Below are 20,394 nucleotides of genomic sequence, written 5' to 3'. Positions count from 1 at the left end.
CCAACGACCTTCTCCAAATCAAGCACCTCTTGGCTAAAATAACTTCGGTGACTATGGTAGCCCCGAACTGCTACTTCCCCAAAAAGAGCAGAAGTGCCGTGCTTTGGGGGAGCTGCTTTCTTCTCCTGAAGCCCCAGGAGGTATCAGAATGGACCACAAGGCCTGGCTGGGCCACACCTGGGCGTCATGGCACAAGGGAGACCCACAGGGTGTATCCAGAGACGGAAGAAGCGAAATGTCACCTCATCCAACTTCCCCAAGTAACAGGTGGGGAGGCCTGAGCCCACACAAGGAAGAGGGCCTTTGGGGGTGGCCAAGTGCAGCAGCAGGGGTCTGGCCCGGCCCGACCTCGGAGTGCCCACCCTGGCCCTCTCTGTCTATTGATGGGTCCCCCTCTGGTCACTGGTTTCTGGGAGCAGCTGCAGGACAGCTGTGCAAACCCCCAACAGAAATGTGTGCTGCACGGATGAAGAAAGCTAATGACTCTCTTATTCCCCAGCCCCAGTGTGTCTACAGGTCGAGGACTCTCTGGTCCTAAGAGGTGCTTTTCTCGTTCAACAAAGGAATCCTTCACATGTTTTCTGAGCACTCAGAAAATTAGGAAATGCCAAGCCCTGGGCAGAAATCCTCTCTGGGAGAAATCAAGACTGAGGAGCTTCGCTGCCCAGCTGAGGAAGCGTCCCCTCCCACCCCACCCCCATCCATCCTCATCCAGTGCCAGCCAGAGGTCCACTCAGGGCACGGCGTACAGCTGCGGAACGTCTTTTGAAAATGCACTCTCCTAGTATGGACCCAAATGTGTGCATCAAGTCTTTGGAAAGGAAGATAAAAGGGACTTTCACCAGCCAGACAGAGAGAGGCCCTCAGAAGTGGGGCGTCATCACCGCAGAGAAAGATCTAGAAAAGCTGTCTTCAGCAGCAATATAACTGGGACAGGACTGTGCAATGAACCCCTCTCTTTTATTCCCCTCCCTTCTGACAGAGCCCCGGATCACGCCTGCCTGTTCAGCGTGGGACAAAGTGCCAAGTGTGCAGGCTCTCTGGTCCTGGCAGGTTCTGGTAAGGCATCTGTTTTGTGGGGCACAAGCAGGGCGGCCTGTATGACAGCCCTGTTTCCACGACAGCGTCCGTCCAGGTGGGCGTGCCACTGCCGCCACGGCGGGCCCACTGGGGGTGTGGGCACCCCCTCCCTTCTGCCTGGCCTCCGCTCATTCCGAACTTGTCGGGGGAACTTCCAAGTGTCCCCGTGGCAGCAGGCAGATGGTCCCCTAACCCCACTTCCTGAAGCGCCACCTGCATCACTTTCTCCTCATCTGCACAAAAACACCGCCAGTGGCTTTCTGTGGGGCGCCAGCCGCGTGGCACATGCTATCCCGCCCCAGCACCCACCAGCTTCCCTGGAGCTGAGGTTAATCATTCATTAAAAACCAACTAGGTTGTTGAAACCTCTGACAGCCCAGCAGGAGGTCCCGGAACACAGGGGTTGTCTGGGGGTCCGAAGAGCAGCTGAAGAGGTGTCTGGGGGCCAAGACACTCAGAGCGCTGGTCAGGGTGTGGCCCTGCCAGTGACCGGCCGGTGGCCTTGGTCAGGCCGCTACCCTCCCTGGTGAGCTGGGTCGTTTCTGCGACCACTTCTTCTCTCCCAGACGCCTGTCACCCTTCTTGACCCCAAAGAATTGCTCTGCAAACCAGGGTATCAGCCAGAAAAAAAACAAGTTCCCACTGACCCACTAATGCAGGGCAAGGACACAGGGCAGAGGGGCCAGGTGACCCTGTAAGCGGGGGTTTAGGACCAGGTGCCAGCTGCCATGGCTCCGAACTGGAAGCTGGGGAGGAGGTGGAAGCTGCCGGCGGCCCAGGAGCCTCCATGGAGGCGTCACCTCTGTCCTGAGAAGCTGCCCTGTGGCCACAGCAGGGCCTCCCGCCCAGCCTACCTTTCCCTGTCCCCAAACACTCACCCGATCTCCCTTGATGCCCATGTCTCCTTTGAAGCCCGGAAAGCCGTCTTCACCCTGCACGGGGGACCGGAGAGAGCCTCGGTCTGTATGAGGAAACCCACTGCCCAGGTCCCCCCACCCAGAGCCTCTGGGCCCCAACACCAGCGCCAGACATGCTGGGCAGAGGACTGTCAGCGCCTGGCCCCCTGTCCCTTGTGAGATGTGTTCCTGTCAACCCTTTGCATTCTGTGGTTCTGGCTGGCTTTGCAGCCTGCAGTGGGAGCGCTGCAGCCCTGGTCACCCTGTTTGAGTGCAAAAGCTCTGCACGGCCAGGCGGTGGGCAGCCCAACGCCCAATCTGTCAGCATCCGTTTCTCAGAGCATCTTTGTCTCGTCAAAGCCATCACTGTAGGCCCAGTAGCAGCTGACGGGCACATGTTTGAGGTGGGGGAGCCAGCTGGAAGAGCCCCCAAGGGGAATGGGACTGCTGCTGATGGCCTTACGGGGGGGGGCCAGGAAGAGCTCTCTGGAAGGGACAGGCATCGCCTGGAAGGGTCTGGGGACGTGCGCTGTCCTGCCTGCAGGCTGGGCCGAGGACGAGCAGGTGGCCGGCGTCTCTCAGTTACCTAGTCCCGCATTCCACGGGGGAGCCGTACACATTCATGCTATTTGTGAACTGGGGGATTCAAAATGTCAGTGGCCTACGGTCACTCAAGTTCCCAGGGTGGACCTTCCCGGCTCCTGGCCAAGCCCCTGAGGGAAGGAGGGGACACTCACCTTCTCGCCCTTGGTGCCCTTCAGACCTCGGATGCCGTCTGCCCCCTGCGCAAACAGAGAAGAAAAGTGAGCAGCCACAAGCCCGAGCCTCTACAGACCCCACAAAAAACGGGCCTGACCCCCAACACCAGGGGAGCCTGAGCGTCCCGCACAGACCAGTCCCCTCCCACTGTCCCCAGTCTCGGGAGAGAGAGCTCTGCGGGTGTGCGGGGCGTCGCCCGCTGACACCCTGCCCTCTTCCAGAAACATCTCGGTCTCTCTCTCGGTCTCTGCTTGGAGAGCAGAGGGGGCGTGAGGCCTGAGCTCGGGCTCTGGAATCAGGCAGATGGGGTCAGGCCCCCCACATGTGGCCTCCGACGAGGCCCCAGACTTCTGCTCCCTTGGAAAGAGGGGGTGATGACAACCCTCACCCCATCACTGCTGGGGGGAGGGGAGGGCTCAGGAAGCCCTGGGACAGTGCCCGGCAAACAGCAGGTGCTCAGTGAGCGGAGCTGTGCGCCATCGGATGATCTTCATTCTCTATCATTATTAATGTATAATCATACGTTACAATGGTAGTGATAATAATTACCGCTTAATGACACCAGCCACTCCCACCGCCCTCATCACATCGGCTCAGGACGTTCTCATCCCCGTGCTGAAAAGGACTGTCAGGGCAGGACCGGCCCCCTCCCTGTCTCCCAAGTAAAACCACTCCATCCCTGGAATGGACTTGACAGCCGTGCCCCCAACCTGCCAGCAGGGTGCACAGCCTGTCCCTGACTGACTGCCAGAAGCTTCCTCAAGCCACCAGCCCGCGGGGCCCCAGAGAGGCCGGGCTTCCCGTTCGGGTCCAGCTGAGGCTGCAGCCGGGTCCCTCGGGCTGCCAGCTGCCCTCTTGTAGCAAGAACCTTGCACAGAATTTGCAGTTCTGAGCCTTTTCTCTGAGGCCCAGGAGAGCTGAGAAAAGCTGCGGAGGGACAGACGGACGGGGCCGGACAGACACAGAGAGCTGGGCTTGGCCTGTGCCCTTGGCTCCATCGGCCCAGGCCATGGTCGGCTTCAGGACAGAGGGGAGGCCGGTCACCCCGAAACCCTGATGTCGGGGTGGGGGCTCTGGCACCAGATCCCCTCCCCCTTGCCGGGCAGGCCAGCTAGGCTTCCCCTGCCCACGCACTTCCAGAAAGAAGAGGGTAAGACGGCATTGCTCGGGTCCCTCCCAGACCTGAAGTTCTACCGTCTCATGACCCGCCCGAGGCCAGGGGAATGGGGCCAAGGAGACAAACAGACCAGGGTTTCCCAGCCTCGCGCTGTCGCCTTCAGGGTCTGGATAGTTTGTTGTCGCGAGGCTGCCCCGGGCAGTGTAGGGGGTTGGACAGCCTCCCTGACCTCTGCCTGCCCCTCCAAGCCGAGACGGTCAGAAATGTCTCCAGGCGTCCCTGGGGGAAGACTCTGCCCTGGCTGAGAACCCCTGGGCTAGAGCACCCACCATGGCCCTGGTGGTCCGGCGCTCAGGGAGCGAGGTCAGAGGTCACAGAACAGCCCAGTGGGAGGAGTTGCTGGGCCAGCGGCTGTGAGGCACAGAGGGGGACAGGGCATTCCCAAGGCCTCCAGTGAGTTCGTGCTGGGGGACTTCCGCCAGCCCACCCAGCTCCCGTAGGCTCAGGGAGCGGCTGATTTGATTTGCTGACAGTCAAGCCCAAACAGACCCCCGAGGAAGGGGCAAGTCAGAGGGCAGCCCGGGGGATGCTTAAAGGTCAGTGAGATCAAAGAGCCTGGAGGGGCACCTTTCCCAGGAGGAAGGCAGGGCTCCAGTGGAGGAAAGCTAAGGACCTTGGTCTCTGAAGGTGACACCCGGACTTCCCACCCCACCTCCGCCATCAGTGCCCTCCGGGGCTCATCACGCCACGGGCTCTGCAATCTATTTCTCCAATGAAAAGAGCGTTCAGCCTTGCTTCTCCTTCCACCCTCCACTTGCCCGTCTAGTGGGATTGCTCATGTCACGGATGAAGTTTGATCAGACCGACAAGATAAGAGCATACTCCACAAACATCTCAGGGTAGACACCTTCCCGGCTCACAGAAGCAGCGTCACGCGTTGGCCGTGTACGGTGGCTGGCACAGGCTCTTTGTGCAATGGGAATTTGTAAAATAAACGCGCACAGAACTCACGCAATCAGCACAGTTGCTAAATCACCGCCCCTATAAACTCCCTAGGCAGCGTGTGGGGCGAAAGCCTGCTTCAGAGAGAAGCCGCCTGTCTAAGGGTCCTGACCTGGGGCATCTCTCTGCCCTTGACCTTGGAACATCCCAGTTCTGGGAAATGGAAGTTGGAGCCCCTTGGGGGTCAGGATGGGGTACTTGGTTAGGAATAAGCAAGTCCAGGGTTGAGTCCTGGCTTCTGCATGGATTTATGGGTGATTTGGGGTAAGTTACTAAAAATCGAAGCCTTGGGTTCTGTGCCCTCCACACAGAACCCTGATGTGGAAAAATGCTTGAAAGTACAAAGGACCGTGAACGACACAGGTGGGGACTCTGGAGCATATGGGTGTGTTCCTGCAAATCCCCCAAGATAAACTAGATGTTTTATACACGTTCGTAGATATGATACTTCACATCAAATTACAGTCATTTTGAAAGGAAGACCCACCCTTAGCTTTCCTGTGGGTGGGAAGCCTGAGATTGAAGACACGGCAGCATCTCCACCCCGAGAAAGAAGGGCTCTCCCCACACACACCCCTGGGGGCACATCCCTCTGCGTGTAAATGTCCAGAGAGCAGCATCACTGAGACTAAACTGCACAGCTCAAAGCACACCCAGTTAGCTCAGGGCAAACAGACAGGGCCCTGTGTTTGGAGTATTGCTCTGGACCTCTGCGCCCATTTGACACGGCCCCAGGAGCCTTTCAACACGCTGTGAATAAATGGACGTCTCCCACGAACGCATCTCCCGACAACAAGGTCTGCCCAGATGTGATCGGCCTGGAAGAAACAGCTCCAAGCATCCCAGGAAAGGGCGCCCAGCTCGTCACCTGGGCTGAGATCCACTGCCTCTGAGGGGCTCCAGAGCAGCAGGTCACTTGGCAGGCGGTGACAGTAAAAGGAGCCTGGGCAGAAGGGTGCCTCCCCGTCCCGGCAGACGAGCACCAGCGCGTTGCTCGTGCCGTCCCAGACGCCCCGGGGAGCGTGCCCTGCCCCACTGCAGCCCCTCCTGGCCCCGCGGGCCCCTCCCTCACCTGCTCCGGCCCACATTGTGGGACCCAACCTCCCAGACCAGGGTCACCCCAGTTTGGGGGCAGGACGGAGGTTAAAGCACAGAGGAATCTTTAAAACCGGCCCAGCCGTGCCCCGCAGTCCCGACCTTGACCTCCAGTAAGACCCGAGGCTATGAGACCCTCACCTTGACTCCACGAGGGCCTGGGTAGCCGATGGGGCCCTGGGGGCCGGGCGGACCCTGGAACCAGAGGGGAAAGCGTGTTAGGCCTATCTCAGGTGGAGGGCGCGGGGCTCACTCTGGGCCACCCCTGCGTCCTTCCAGAACAAGCCAGAGAGCTTGCCTGCCCCCAGCACACTGCCCTCTCACTCTGAGCAGAGCGGATGGACGTTCCAGGTCGGACCCGCGGGGGTAGGCATGCGGGCACTGCCCAGCCCCACGGGGAAGGCGCGTCCACAGGGGTGTCTCAGGATGGGTGAGGACAGGGCAGGAAGCCCCTTCTGGACTGGGGGTCCCAGAATGGGGGGGGCAGCCCTGCCCATCCCACAGGAGATGCTGGAGGGGTCGAGGGCACAGCCAGTACCCACCTGGCCTCCCTTCTCTCCCGGAGGGCCTTCTTTGCCAGGGTGCCCCTGTCAGGAAAGAGAAGGCTGGCGTTAGTCAGTGGCCTCTGGGAAAGCAGGCCTGGCCATGCTCCAGCTTCCCTGTAGCTGTCTTCAAAACTGAGGGTCAGAGCCCAGGTCCCTCCCATGTCCTCCCCGCCCCTCCCCACAGCGGCTTGGTCACCCCCAGTCCTTTAGCCCCAACCTCGGCTGCTTCATCTGTAAAATGGGAATAATGCGGGGCCCCGGCAACAGCAGAGGGGAATGTGCTTCAAAACCCACAGATGGGCTCCAGGCCCCACTGTGCACCAGTGTCCCCTGGCTCAGCCAGAGCCCAGCCTGCCCCCAAGTGCAGTGGGAGGGGACAGTGACAACAAGGGTGTTTGTTCAAGGTCACCCAGCAAAACCAAATCGGTGGCCAAACAAGGACAGTGAAGTGAGACCAGACCTCCCAGGTCCCAACGCACCCTAGGTCTTCAAAGCCACCCCCCCAGGTGACACAGAAGCTAAGCGCAGGGGAGAATATACATCCTACCCCACAGATGCAGAGCTGAGGCCCCGCGGAACTGCTCATGGCCCCTTGGTCACTGCCCCCTCCACCCTGGCCCCCATCAATTCTATTCTCGGGAACTTGACCTTCTCTGACTTTCTGACCCAATGCCTCTGAGTTCACGAGCCAAACACAGATGATAAAAACAGAAACAGAAGTATTCATTATCTGGAAATACAGTTCTACCCACAAGGATTCCAGTAAAGAGAGGCCACGTGGTGTGGTGAGAATGCTGGCAGGGCAGGGTAGGGCGGTCTGGTTCTACTCCTGGTAACACCCAACCCGCTGTGTGACCTTAGGTAAGTCACTTGCCCTCTCTGGGCCTCCCTTTTCGTGTGTGTAAAATGAGAGGGTGGGTTGGCTGCTCATCCAGCTTGATTGTTCTAAAGTTCTAGGACGCTACTTGTAGAACGCAGCAGCATTGTGGAGACCCAGAGCTCATCAACTCAAATAAATGATATGTGTGTGTTCTTTTCAATTTGTATTAGTCGTGAACTGGATCTGATGCCATTGCAAATAGCCTATCATGGTGGCAACGCGACGGGAAGGATGCAGAAGTTCCTTTGCAGGGTGGGGTACCCCACGGGGCCCTTGAGGACAGTTAGGCACCGGTCGGACCACGCCAGCTGTCTGGGCCTGGAGGGGACACACTGCCTGCCATCCCCCTTCCCAAGACAAGGCTCACGGCACCAGCAACCCAGACCGGCAGGGCTGCACCGAAACGGTGTCCAGGAGAAGATCCTGCCCTGGGGAAGGCTGGGAGGGAGGAGAGTCCTGCTTCCTTTGCCATGTGGGCTCTTCATGGGCCTTTTTTACAGTTTCCATCAAACCCAGAATTTTTCTGTGAAGGAACTGAGGTGATGGACAGCTGTGGTGAAAGCCAGGCCCCAGAGACACACACGGGGGCAGACCCCACACCTCACTCACGTGGGGAAGCGAGCTGACCCCTTCACGTGGCAATGACCTCACTTACATGGTGGCGATAAGAAAAGACCTGATTGCAGTGTTTTGGAAGAGAGAAAAAAGAGGGACTGATCGTCACCATGATTACTGTTTGTTTGTTTGTTTGTTTGTTTTTGGCCGGACCAGGCAGCCTGCGGGATCTTAGTTTCCTGACCAGGGATTGAACCTGTGCCCCCTGCAGTGGAAGCGCGGAGTCTTAACCACTGGACTGCCAGGGAAGCCCCTGCCATGATTCCTGTTGTTTGAATCAAGGCCAAGCTTCTTAAATGCATTCTAAGTTGTAACTTTCTGGGGATGAGAGTAATTTTCTGGGGGGGAGCACAAAGCTCATTTATTTTAAATGTTTGAACAGAAAAAGATGGAAAGGAAATACATCCAAGTCAGAGCAGCTGCTTTCCCGCCGTGAAAGGCCAGGCCGTTTCCACCCTTCTTTCTACGTGCTGGCCTTTCCCCAGTATTCTATAACCAGCAAGACTCTATAATGGAAAAGTAATAAAACTTACATTATGTATATTTGATATATTTCTGATTAAAAAAGCAATATATGTTCATTGTAGACAAATGGAAAAATAATAAAGCTTAAATTATTTGTATTTGATTTATTTCTGATTAATAAAGTAATATACGTTCATTGCAGACAATTAGGCAAGTGGAAAAGAAAATTAAAACCCTTCATAACCTCACCACTCATAGCAACGGTGGCCAAGGGTGTGATACAGCACAGCTAATCTATTTTCTCCGCACGTTTGCATGCAAACTTGGCATCAGAAGATATATTTTTAATTTACTATTATATCATGAGCATTTCCTCCTGTCACTGAACATTCGTTGGAATTCAATGTTTCCTGGCTCTGTAATATTCCCACGAGCCATGATTCATCGCCCGCATCCTTCTTGTGTGCTGCCCAGAACAACCTCACAATGTATTCCAGAGCATCGAGTCTGCCCCGAAACCCCTCACACTTCTCAAAGGCTCTGAGATCTATCCTCCTTTCTTTCTTCAGCCCAAGCCAGGCCAAAGCAACACAAAGGGGAAAAGGAGCAAACCCTCTCTGTCAGGTTGATCAACCATGTGATACCTCTGTTAAGGAGAGTATTTTTAAATCTTTTGCTTCCTCCCGATTCACCTAAGACAAGGGCTCCGCTTCCCTCAGCCTGTAGTGTTGATGTTTTCCCTTTTTGTCTTTTGCTTTGAGCATCTTCAGTGTTGACCCAGCACAACCACACTCCCTCGGGTCCTCCATACACTCATTTCAAAGTGTGGTGGTTGGTTGGGGAAGAGAAATGGAGAGGCAGCCTCTTGGCTCCCTAACCCTCTTAAAGGTCCCTCTTTCCCCACAGAATCTGAAAGGAAACTGGTGACCCTTTAGGGACCCTAGTGACTGGAGTTTCAATTCAGAGAGGGGGATTCCAGGGTGTGACCAGGAAGGTCAGGGAAGCAGGGGCTGTGTAGGCACCGCCCACTTCCTGACATGATGCACTGAGGGAAATGCCCCATTGACACCCAATATTGCAGAAGATGAATAGAAAAAATGACTGGAAGGATGTACATTCACCTGCTATCAGGGTTTAACCCATAGGCATGGGACCAGAGGTAGTTTTCATTTTGTCATTTTATGTATTTTCCTAATTTTCCAGAAGAAAATATTTTATCATTAGAAAATGCAATTAGGTGTCAATGTAAATGAAGCACATAAAAGACATATTGCAAAATATTCATCTCTTCATATCCAAACTCAGTCCAGGAAACTGAGTCCCCCAAAGCAGTTCAAGCAGGAATGGGATTGTAATCTGCTGGTTCAAAGATGGGACAATGGGTGATGTGTGATTCACGGGACCAAAGGACTCTCAGCCATGAAAATGGAAAGACACCATCGTCCTACGCCAATCACCAGTCACCAATTAACGGTTGACAGACTGAACTTCCTTGCTTCGTTTTTAATGGCGTTATTAACACAACAAAATAACTGTGTCTGAAGTAAATAAGTTTGCTAATCTCGTTTTCTGAAATAGGCTCTCTATTCAGCATCAACTGGATATGCTAAAAATAACCGAAAAACAAAAAACCCACCGGCAACTCACACAAGGGGGATGGGTGCAGATAAGCTCACGCAGACAGGCCCACACCCAGCGTTTGTCACTTCCCCGCCCCTCCCCCTCCCCCTCACAGCTTGGCCACAGATGGATTTGTCCCTCACTCCCTATTTCTAGGCAGCATCTACTTAGCTCCACAGCTGCGCGTTCACACCCCTCTTCTCCGTGCGTGATGGCTAAAAATACACCCGGCACTGGTGACACACACGACTGTTCGGAGCCCAGCACCGCCCTCCGTAGAGTTAAAAGCATGAGGCTGGGCCCTGATCACGAGCATCAAACCCCAATAAATAACGGCCGTTCCTACTCATGCAATCACCGCCCTCTGATGGAACCACATTATGGAAAGTGTGTCCAAAACCCAGTAAGTAATTCCTGAGCAATCAAGCTCGCCATCGGATAGGTCTTCATCAAAGGAGCTGGAAAAGGAGACGAGGCCACGCATGCATGGCCGTCTCGAGAGCGAGGGGAGAGGCCGTTCTCCCGGATTCCCAGTGCCCACCCCTGGGTGGACATGGGCAGGTGGGGTGTAAAGGGTGAGGTGGGCAGTGGTACTCACCGGGGGTCCATCGGCGCCGGGCATTCCTGGGAGGCCTGGTTTACCCAGGGGGCCCTAGAGCAAACCACAGACTCCATGAGCAGATGCCCCAGGGATCCCCTCAGCTGCCCAACCTCTCTACAAGCCCCCAAAGGTACTTTTCAACATTTCTGCTCAAAGAGCATTTGTTTAAAAAGGTTGTTCACAGGCACCCGCCCCCACTGGCTACAAAGCTTCCAGCCACGGGGAAGCACCCAAAGATAGCGGACCCTTTGCTGTTTCCAGAGCCTTCAGTTTTGCTACCGGAAAAAAAGTCACCCGCCAAGTGAAGTCAGGAGCAGCTCTCAAACAGTGGCGGCCAGGGGCTATGACGCACTGAGAACCGCCCCTTTGAGGTCGTTCTGCGGGTGCCGCCCCAGGTGCTGAGCTCACTGGACACCCGGGGCTGAGCCACAAGCTGCGCAAGGACTCCGGCTCTGGTTCTCTCCCCAGCATGTGGACTCGGGGTGCCGAGGATATATTTAGGGTTGCCAAATTTAGCAAAAAGAAACAAAACAAAACAAACAACAGCAAAACGAGATGCCCGGTTAAATTTGGAATTTCAGACAACACAGTTCAAATTTAACTGAGCGTCCCGTATCTGTTTTTCTTCTCAAATCTGGCAACCTGATACATATACAGGGAGGAAGGGAGGGAGGGAAGGAGGGAAGGAAGGAGGGAAGGAAGGAAGGAAAGAAGGACGGACGGAAGGACAAAGGTCCACACCACAAGCTGGTGACCAGTGCTCCTAACGCACCCCACAGGCAAGCACCCCTATGCCCAGCTCAGCCCACCTACCTTTTCTCCTGGAGGTCCGATTGCACCCTGGGGGCCCGGAAGACCCTGGGAGGGAAAAGAGTGAGCAGGAAACATCAGGGAACTTTTCGACTGACTCAGAAGCCCTCCCTGCCGTCTGTCCATCTTCTCCAGACCCTCTCCCTCATCTGGGTGCCGACCCCATCCTGGGTCACCCTCTGGGCTGACTGGCAGCACGGGGCTGCACTCTGCGGCCGCTCACGCCCAGGGCACCGCAGACCTGCACCTCCCGCTACCCACAGGCCCGCTCGGCTCACTCACCTGGGCGCCTGGATTACCCTGCTGTCCCGGGGGGCCGGGCTCTCCCTGGGGACCCTACAGGAAACACAAGTGAGGCACTGAAGGCGGCTCTGGGGGGTGAGCAGGGGGTGCAATCTGCTCTCGTGCCCAGACGGGAAGGCAGGGGGCCCTGGGGCAGGCGGGGAGCCAGATCCAGGCCCCTCCGGGCCAGAAGCACATGCCTGTGTCTGTGCAGGCACGGCAGACAGCTGGCCAGGAGGGACAAGAGACAGGATCTACCAGAAAATATGCCATCCGGCTGAAAATTCCGAAATCATCACGCCAGCTAAATTCTCCCGGGCCCTTAAAAGAGACCCACCCATGAGACCCCTCTCTCTCTCAGTGGGCGTTGTCACAGCACCTGGCCACCACCAGCTTGCCACGCACAGTGAGAAAGCGGTTTCCCTCCACACCTGTGCTGACGCGGTCAGGCTCTGGATGGAGCAAGCACCGACTCCGGGAGCTCACACGTGCCCTCCTGCTGGAGGCCTGCACCTCGCGGGGCCGGGGCTCAGAGTCTGCACCCTCCCTGTCACATCCCCATCTGGTTTTGGTGGCATGGATCCCCCTCCCCTGCCTCGAGCAGCTGGGAGTGAGCCCGGGGTAACCGCCATGAGATCGGGGCACGGGACCCCCAGACTTACCACATTGCCTTTTGGGCCTGGTTGGCCATCCATTCCCGTCACACCCTGGATGAATGACATTGAAACAAGAGAGACTGAAAATGAACAAAGCTCAACAGGAAAAGTCCACTCAACACAGCTTGGTCCCTGCCCGCAATGTCAGAGGACGCCACATCCTTTGGGGGAGGGGAAAGGCTTGATCCCAAATAAACCCCGAGATGGGCTAGGGTTTAGCGGGGCTGCCAGGCCCCAGCATCATGTGGGGCAGCCCTGAGTTCTCGGACAGCTGGGCAGAGGGGCCAGCCCTGGGGAAGCCACCCCCTGGATAGAGCCCTGCCAGAACCACGGGCTTCTGTCTCCCTCCAGGAGCTGCCAAGATGCTACTGGAAGTGTTTTCAAGGGGGGGAAATGGGCGTCCCGGTGACTGTTTATAACGGCAGATGCTGTGTGCGGGGAAGGACTGAGCGGACCCTGCACCTCCACCCGCAAGCCCACACCTGCCGGGCTGCCCTCCCACGGGTGAGCATCAGGGCCCCACAGCCACCCAGTGCGAGCACTGGGCAGTGTGCACAGCTGTCATTGCGGGCAGCTGCCGGCAGGCCCGAGTGGACCACAAGCTGGGGGTGGGGGGATCTCGAGGGCAGGGATGGGCCAGACACGCAAAGGACTTACAGGAGGTCCAGGAGGGCCTGGGGGCCCCTTCGGCCCCAGCAGACCACGAGGCCCCTGCGAGAGGAAAGAGCAAGGAAGGTTCAGGCTCGGCAGGAACCCCAGCCCCCGCCCTGTCCCCAGCCTCCCTCAGCGACCCCGCTGCCCAGAGCCTCTGCTGCCGAGGCAGGTCTCCCGGGGAGTGTGGCCAACTCAACTCCCCCTTCTCCTCTGCCTCAACTCCTCACCGCAGCCCAGCTCTCCACCTGGGCTCTCGGAACCAGAGGCAGGGGTGGCTAGAACGGATAGGGGCTCAGTACCCCCTCCCTGGCCGGGAAGGGTGTGTGTGTGGGAACAGCCCCACGCACAGGGGGAGGGGCCACAGAGCGGTCACTACCTGCCATGGGAAGGACCCACATCCAGACGGCTCCCTCCCTCCCTGTCAGCTGGAGAACTACAGAGCCTTTCAAGGCAGAGTGATTTCGAGTGCCTTTAATTTTGATAGAACCTTCTCAGATGCACTAGAAGAGAAACCCTTCCCATGTTCATTGCCACTTAAATGTTCCCTTCCTTCTTTTAATACCTAGTCACATAAATGGTTTTCAGAAGTTAATAACCCAGAAGGCATCGCCTAGACCCGTGTTAAGGGGGGAGCTGTGCTGATGAATCCCCGTTATGGCTAACCAGACACCTAGGGTGTAATTTAGTCCCAAGCGGAGGTGCAGACGCCGGCCCGGGCGGGCTCTCCTCCCTGCAGCGCCTGCAATGCTTCTCCTCAGTTAACGGCCCCAGGTGTGTGTGGCCACGATGACGTGGGTAACAAAAATGAGACGTTTGAAAAGTAACAGTAAGAGACAAGGAATTAATGTCCTTTTGTCACGGAGGAAATTTGCTCTGGTCTTAAATAGAAGTCAGCTTAGGGAAAAGAGCTTTTGGAGGCCCAGGCAGGGGTGCCCTACCGGAGGACTCTTTATGTGAAAAATGTAGCCATCAGAAAGTGTGGCAGGTCAAGTGACTGCCCCTGGACACCTACCCTGATGGACCCTGGACACCCACCATCATGGACCCTGGACACCCACCATCATGGACCCTGGACACAACCCTAATGGACCCTAGACACCCACCATCATAGACCCTGGGCACCCACCATCATAGACACTGGACACCCACTATCATGGGCCCTGGACACCCACCATCATGGACCCAGGACACCCACCACATCTGTACCTGGAGTCCCAACCACGACCTTCAGGGGCCGGGGCTTCCTCCCTGGCAAAGACTCAGGCTGACTCAGCACTGTCCGCCCACCTCACCCGTTCCTTTCCCGGGAGATCCCCAGATCTGTGTGTCTCAAGGCTGAGCCCCTCTCTAATCTATGCTCTGAGTCGATCCCTGATTCTGGCCAGAGCATCAAGGAGGAGACACAGAATCCCACCCAGTCAGTGGACTTACAGGCTCCCCGGGCAGCCCTCTGGGCCCGACTTCTCCATCGTCACCCTATGGGGGAGAAAAGAGGCAGAATTTTAAGGATAAGCCATAAAACCTGGACACGAGAGAGACAATTTCTCCTTCATCCGTGCAGGATTCTTTGGCCTGGGGCTGCTTCAGCATATACGCCAGTTACTAGTCCCTGTGCCAGCAGGAAAAGCCTGGAGTGTCCCCACTCCCAAAGGCTGCAGGTAAAAGGCGAGGTTTGGGGCTCACAAACCACAGCCCCAATGAGGGGAAAGCCGGGCAGAAAAAAAATCAATGGTTACCTGATAGGTAAAGATACAGATGAAAAAAAGATAAAAGATACAGATAAAAGAACAGAATGGCAGAAACTAGACAGAGATAGATGGTACATAGGTAGAAAGAAAGCAAGATAGATAGATGATATATAGATAATAGATAAATAAATAGGTAGAGGATAGATAAATAGGTAGGTAGGTAGCTTGATAAATAGATAATAGGTAGATAGATCATAGATAGGTAGGTGATAGAGAGAAATAGATATAGATAGATGATAGACAGATAGATAGATAGGTGATAGGTAGACAGAGACATGAATGATAGAAACTGGTGTAGGGAAGGATCCTGAGAGAATCACCAGATGCCCTGGGCCAACCCCAAGGGGCCCTAACGTCTTAAACGCAGCCAGGGGAGCAAACCAGGATGAGTCTTTTCCTTCTGGCTCTACAAGGAAAGCTGCCTTAGCTTGCCTGGTGCATGACCAGGAGCTGCTTGTCCACACCCCGCTTCTCTCCATCAAGGCACTGCCCCCTCCTCCTTCCTTCACCACACACGTGCACACACCCTGTGCAGGCACGTGCACGCACACACACCCACACATGCACACAGACACACTGCAAATGCACGCACACATACCCACTCACAGAGCACGTGTACACACAAAGCCCTGCACACGCATGCACACACACGCATGTGTGCACGCGCATGCACCTCCTCATTCCAGAAGCACAGACATCTAGGGGACCCCTCAACCCTCTCTCATCTTACAGTGGACGGTGCAGGCTGAGGCCCCAACAGGAGACAGTGCCCTGATGATGCCAGCCCAGGAGCTGTCAGGACAGGCATGTCCCAATTTCCCAGGTACTGGGGCTCCTAAACTTGTCCCCAGAATACCCCTAACGCCTGAAGAAATTGTCTAAGTGACTGGGGCGCATGGAGGGAGAGGGCCCGCAGGCTTCTCTGCCACAGGAGGGCTGGGCTTCCGTCTAAGGACATCGCTTAGTCTGCAGCCCCACCACGACGCACCTGACAGAACCCGGACTCGGGGCAGAGCCCACCTGAGCGCCCGACCTAGCCCGGGCCCCGACCTTGGACGGCATCATCGCCCCTCGGTCTGTCCACACACTTCCGCCACCCTGTCCCCACCTCCAGGGCCAAGGAAGGTCATCTTCTGGACTCTCTGCACCTCACGCCTCACCCCAGATCCCAAGCTCTGCCACTCGCTGCCTCTGTCCGCCCCTCACTCAGACACGGAGCTTATCGGCTCCCCCAACATCAAGGTCTGAGATCTGCTTCTACAGGAAGGAAGCCCTGTGTGGCCGTCTGTCCACGCCCATCCACTCCCCTCCCCCCCGATGCAGGTGCTGATCACTGCTGCCAGCATCTTGTGCAGTTTTCACCGAGGAGACAGGCAGCAGGTGTGGCCCCCTCACAGCAGGATACGTACCCTTTCTCCGTCTTCCCCTGGAGTTCCCGGAGGGCCGGACGGACCAGGGTCGCCCTGGGGAGCCAAGCAGGGTCAGCGTTAGGCAGGCGGGCAGACACGCACGCACGGCCGTCTCAAGCCCCCCATTTCGTCTTTCTCTGCTTCTGAGACTGAAAATCCCAACCCCCTCCCAAGACTTTCCCAGAGTCACAGAGGACCCCTTTGGAGACAGGGCCTCCTGGCGTGACGGGCTGCAAAGCTGGCTGGCAGGACACTCACCCCGGGACTCGGTGTCCTGGAGGAGGGTTGGCTGGACCGGCACCCAGCACCGGTGGGCACCCCAGGACACCGAGGCAGGGTCTGAGCTGCACCCTACTGTCCTCTCCGTGTGAAGTAGGGGCACACCCCAGCCCCGCACCGCCCCCTGAAAGGGCCACCACTCTGGACTGTGAGGGTCAGCGCTGGTCCACCTGATACCCCTGCAGCTTCAGGCCTTGCACACCATCGGTGCTCAATACGTGCTCATCCGTCAGTCCCACAGACTGACCCTTCCCTCCGGTTTCCCCATGAGTGTCGGAGAACGTGGGCGAAGCAGTTTTGGCTAAGGCGCAAGAGCCACTTCTCAGGGCGGCAGAGACATGATGGGTGACCCTTATGACAAAATCAACAGCATGTGTGTGTGTGCATGTGTGTTCACGTGCACACATGCGTGTGCCTGCATGCCCAGGATATGCCAAAACATGAAAGAGGCATCATCTACATCAAAGAAAGCAGGTAAGGGCTGCAAAAAGCATCTCATGGGGACACGTGGGACCGGGCGAGATGACAGGCGGGCCCCCAGCTGCAGCGTGCACCCCGACCCCCATCCACAGGCAGTCACGTGGGACCAGCCCACCTCCCGGAGTCGCCCCTTTAATGGTGAGAAGGGTCCTCGGGTCCCAAAAGGGCAGCCGCTGGGCTTCCTGAAGGTATGGAGTGCCCCTTAACAGAGTGGGTTTCCCACGGGAGCTCCACGTTCCCTGCCACATCCCCTCGAGGGGGCCACTGGCTCTTTCGCCAACAGCTGCGGGTGCGAAATCGGCTCTCCTTGGGCTGACCTTCCATCCCCAGGGATGTCACGCCCACGTCCAAGTCCACTGCCACAGCCCCATGAGGCTCATCAGCGACCACTTTGGAATCGAGTGCCCAGCCCCCCAGGAAGCCTAAGGCTGCCCAGAAGAGCCTCCCGACAGCACCTCCCCCAGCAGCTCCCAGAGAGGAAACACTCACCCGGTGGCCCTTCTCTCCCGGCAGCCCAGCCAGGCCATCAAAGCCGCGGTCACCCTGCGGGGAGGAGAGAGGGCAGCTCAGCCCGCGCCACGTGGCCCCACGTGGCCGCCCCGCCCGCCTCGGGCCACAGTCTACGCAGCGCCTGTGCACCTGGGGCCCCAGGACCCTGTGGTGGGGCCCCTGGCCGCCACCCCATCACACATTCCACAGCCTTGGGTCCATATTCCCAACGCTTTTCCCCAAAACACCAACAAAGGCTGCAAACAGAGAGATGACTTCTGTCCCAGAGCCACAGACAGCGGCCTGGAGGGTCCTGAGACCTCAGTGTTTGGGGTGATGGCTGCAAAGTCGCGGTGTGTGTGTGTGTGTGTGTGTGTGAGTGTGTGCGCACCTGCTGTCTGCCTGTGTCTCTTATCACAACACCCTCGGGGCTCAGAGTGCCCCCCGCACACAGCAGGTGCGCCTACCCATCTGCCGGATGGCCCAGCTCCGCCCACCCTTGGGCACCCCAGCTCCCCAGCCAGCCCTCCGTCTGCCACCCAGGTGGCCTCCTGGAGTCCAGCTCCCCCGCCTCATGGGTGTTGCAAGCCATGTGGGATTGAAGTCAAGAGAAGGCTAGCTCAGGCTTGAATACTTTTGTTGTTGAAAGAAGACCATAATCTACCGGGACAGATTCAGGAATCTTCTCCTCTGTCACCGCACGTCCCTGAAAACCAGGGCCGCTCGTTCGCTCAGCACCCACAGGATCACCTGAGGGCCGATCCACGCCAGTTACTGGGGGAGCAGGTACAGTGCCCCGGGGTGGGTTTGGGGACCCCTGAGAACAGCTGCTGTCCCCACTGTGGGCCCCTCGCTGGAGGAAGTCAGCACTTCCTCCAGCACCTTGTACAGGTTTGGACAAACGCTTCCAGAACCGAGAAGGAAGCGTGGACCAAGAACAGCGGGAGTTTCATCCCAGATTCGGGGACAGAGGGATGGGCGCAGTGAACCTCCGCAGCCGGGAGGGGTGGGGCTTCCCTGGGCTCCAGCGGCCGCCCCCGGGGCACACGCACACGCCTCAGCTCCACGGTCACCCACGCGCAGTCTCCTCGCTCCCTGCAACTCCGAAGAGCTCAGACACCCCAAATCTAGGCAAGAGGACTTCCTGCCCCGCGGACTTGTGAGAGACCCATGAAATTCTCCCCACCAACCCCTGCCTTTGCGTCAACGTGCCAGAGGAGCTGATCCAAACTGAACCTTCCAACCCCCCAGGTCCCACCCCCGGATGAGAGCAGATGTCCGAGTCACCACGTGTCGTCATAACCACATCCGTCACATAAGCACGTGCTGATGCCGTGGTGATGCTGACCGAGGACCGGGCACCAGGAGGCGGGAGCAGCACCTACCTTGGGGCCAGTCTGTCCAGGCATCCCTCTTGCTCCGTCGCTGCCAGCTCGCCCCTGGAACGGAGCGGGGCAAACTGTCAGTACCAAGGAGTGGCCGGCTTACCGAGACCTCTGAGCGGAGGCTTCCTGTGACGTCAAGCAGGGGTTTCCACAGCCCCGGGAGGCAGGCTGGCCCAGAGGACCCCAGTCCGGAGCCCCGGCTGCCGTACGCAGGTTCTGGTCTTTCCGAGCCTCGCCATCCTGAACCTTGGGGCGGGGCTAATGCGCTTGCCCCTCTGTGTTGGTGCGGACGTGGTATGCACGAGACAGTGTGACGGGGGGCGACCGAGGGGCCGTGTGGGTCCATGGGACCCGCTTCACAACCCAGGAGAGAGCCCGCCCCTGACATCTGCACATGTCCTGTCCACCAGCTGACATCAAGGAAAAGCCCAGAGAGCCACAGGGCGAGAGAAAGCATCTGGTTAGTGCGATGGAAGGGGAGGAAAGTGAGGCTCAGAGGGGTGGGCTGGTTCTCAAAGGCCATGCAGCCGCCCCCAGGCAGGGTCTGGACTGTGAGCTCGACCCTCCATGCCCGGGGGACACTCCCACGGCCATTCCTTCCAGCCAGGGCAGCAGGCCCACGGTCTCCACCTGGGGCTGGAGGACAGGGCCTAGAACTACCAGGGTCCCCAATAAAGGCCGCAGTCCCCCAGGAGAGCCTGCCAGGCGTGAGGCCACCTAGATGGGGGCGGGGACCAAGGCAGATGTCCACTCGCTGAGAAGGAACGTCAGGCAGCTGAGCGTAAAGTCCTGGCCTGGATCAACAGCACCTCCTCTCCAGGCCACACGTGCCTGATCCAAGAGGCCTCACCAGGGGCACTGGGGCTACGCCGACAGGCAGAAAGACCTCACAGCACAACCAGGACAGGGAGGGCAGCACGAAAGCGGCGAGGGTCTGGGGGGACCACCAGGAAGCGGCCTGCGCATCCCAGGTGAAAGGTTACAAGGAACCGCCAGGGATGAAACGCCATCTCGGAACATGCACCCGAGCAATGCAGCTCCAGGCGGAACTCAGACACGACGCCGTGCACAGAGGGGCCGACCGGGAGCCTCTCCTCAAATTTCCAAACGCTTCCAGAAATCAAGAGGAATTTGTCAGAAGAGTTGACAGGATTTCACTGCAAGACACTGCGGACAAACGGCCGGATGCTTCTCTCACTCTGACAGGCTCCGCGCTGCACAAAGAACTAAAGGGACAGCCCGCCACGCGGCCTTGAGCCCCTCCCGCCGTCCCCTCCTCTCCAGCCTCATTCCTCCAGCACATGCGTATCCACGGCCCCGATGCCAGTGGTCTCTGCCACGAGTCACCCTACGAACCATCGCTGGCATCTTTCCCTTTTCAGTTTTCACCTCGCCCTGACCGAGAAACCGTTTCCACTGAAACTTGACAATAAGTGTTTACAGAGATACAAAAGACCCTCAAAGAAATGAAATGCTTTTCAGAACCAGATCCAAGATAAATCACCTCACTGTCTACCAAGAACCACT

At 57.6% G+C, this 20,394-nt stretch overlaps 1 protein-coding gene across 2 annotated transcripts in view; it reads right to left on the bottom strand.

Moving 5' to 3' along the window:
- Positions 1-20,394, bottom strand: part of COL5A1 (collagen type V alpha 1 chain) — a 158,787-nt gene that overhangs the window by 50,994 nt on the left and 87,399 nt on the right. For both annotated transcript variants that reach the window (XM_079707147.1, XM_079707148.1), the window contains exons 17-29: positions 18,868-18,921; positions 17,483-17,536; positions 16,235-16,288; positions 14,509-14,553; positions 13,081-13,134; positions 12,430-12,474; positions 11,768-11,821; positions 11,489-11,533; positions 10,673-10,726; positions 6,492-6,536; positions 6,091-6,144; positions 2,714-2,758; positions 1,959-2,012 (exon numbers count right to left, since the gene is read on the bottom strand). In XM_079707147.1, the coding sequence (XP_079563273.1) occupies positions 1,959-2,012; positions 2,714-2,758; positions 6,091-6,144; positions 6,492-6,536; positions 10,673-10,726; positions 11,489-11,533; positions 11,768-11,821; positions 12,430-12,474; positions 13,081-13,134; positions 14,509-14,553; positions 16,235-16,288; positions 17,483-17,536; positions 18,868-18,921 (657 nt within the window). The remainder of the gene's footprint in view (positions 1-1,958; positions 2,013-2,713; positions 2,759-6,090; positions 6,145-6,491; positions 6,537-10,672; positions 10,727-11,488; positions 11,534-11,767; positions 11,822-12,429; positions 12,475-13,080; positions 13,135-14,508; positions 14,554-16,234; positions 16,289-17,482; positions 17,537-18,867; positions 18,922-20,394) is intronic.

This window comes from Hyperoodon ampullatus, assembly GCF_949752795.1.
Source record: "Hyperoodon ampullatus genome assembly, chromosome: 6".
Taxonomy (NCBI): Eukaryota; Metazoa; Chordata; class Mammalia; order Artiodactyla; family Ziphiidae; genus Hyperoodon; species Hyperoodon ampullatus.
This window is presented reverse-complemented; position numbering and strand designations above follow the sequence as displayed.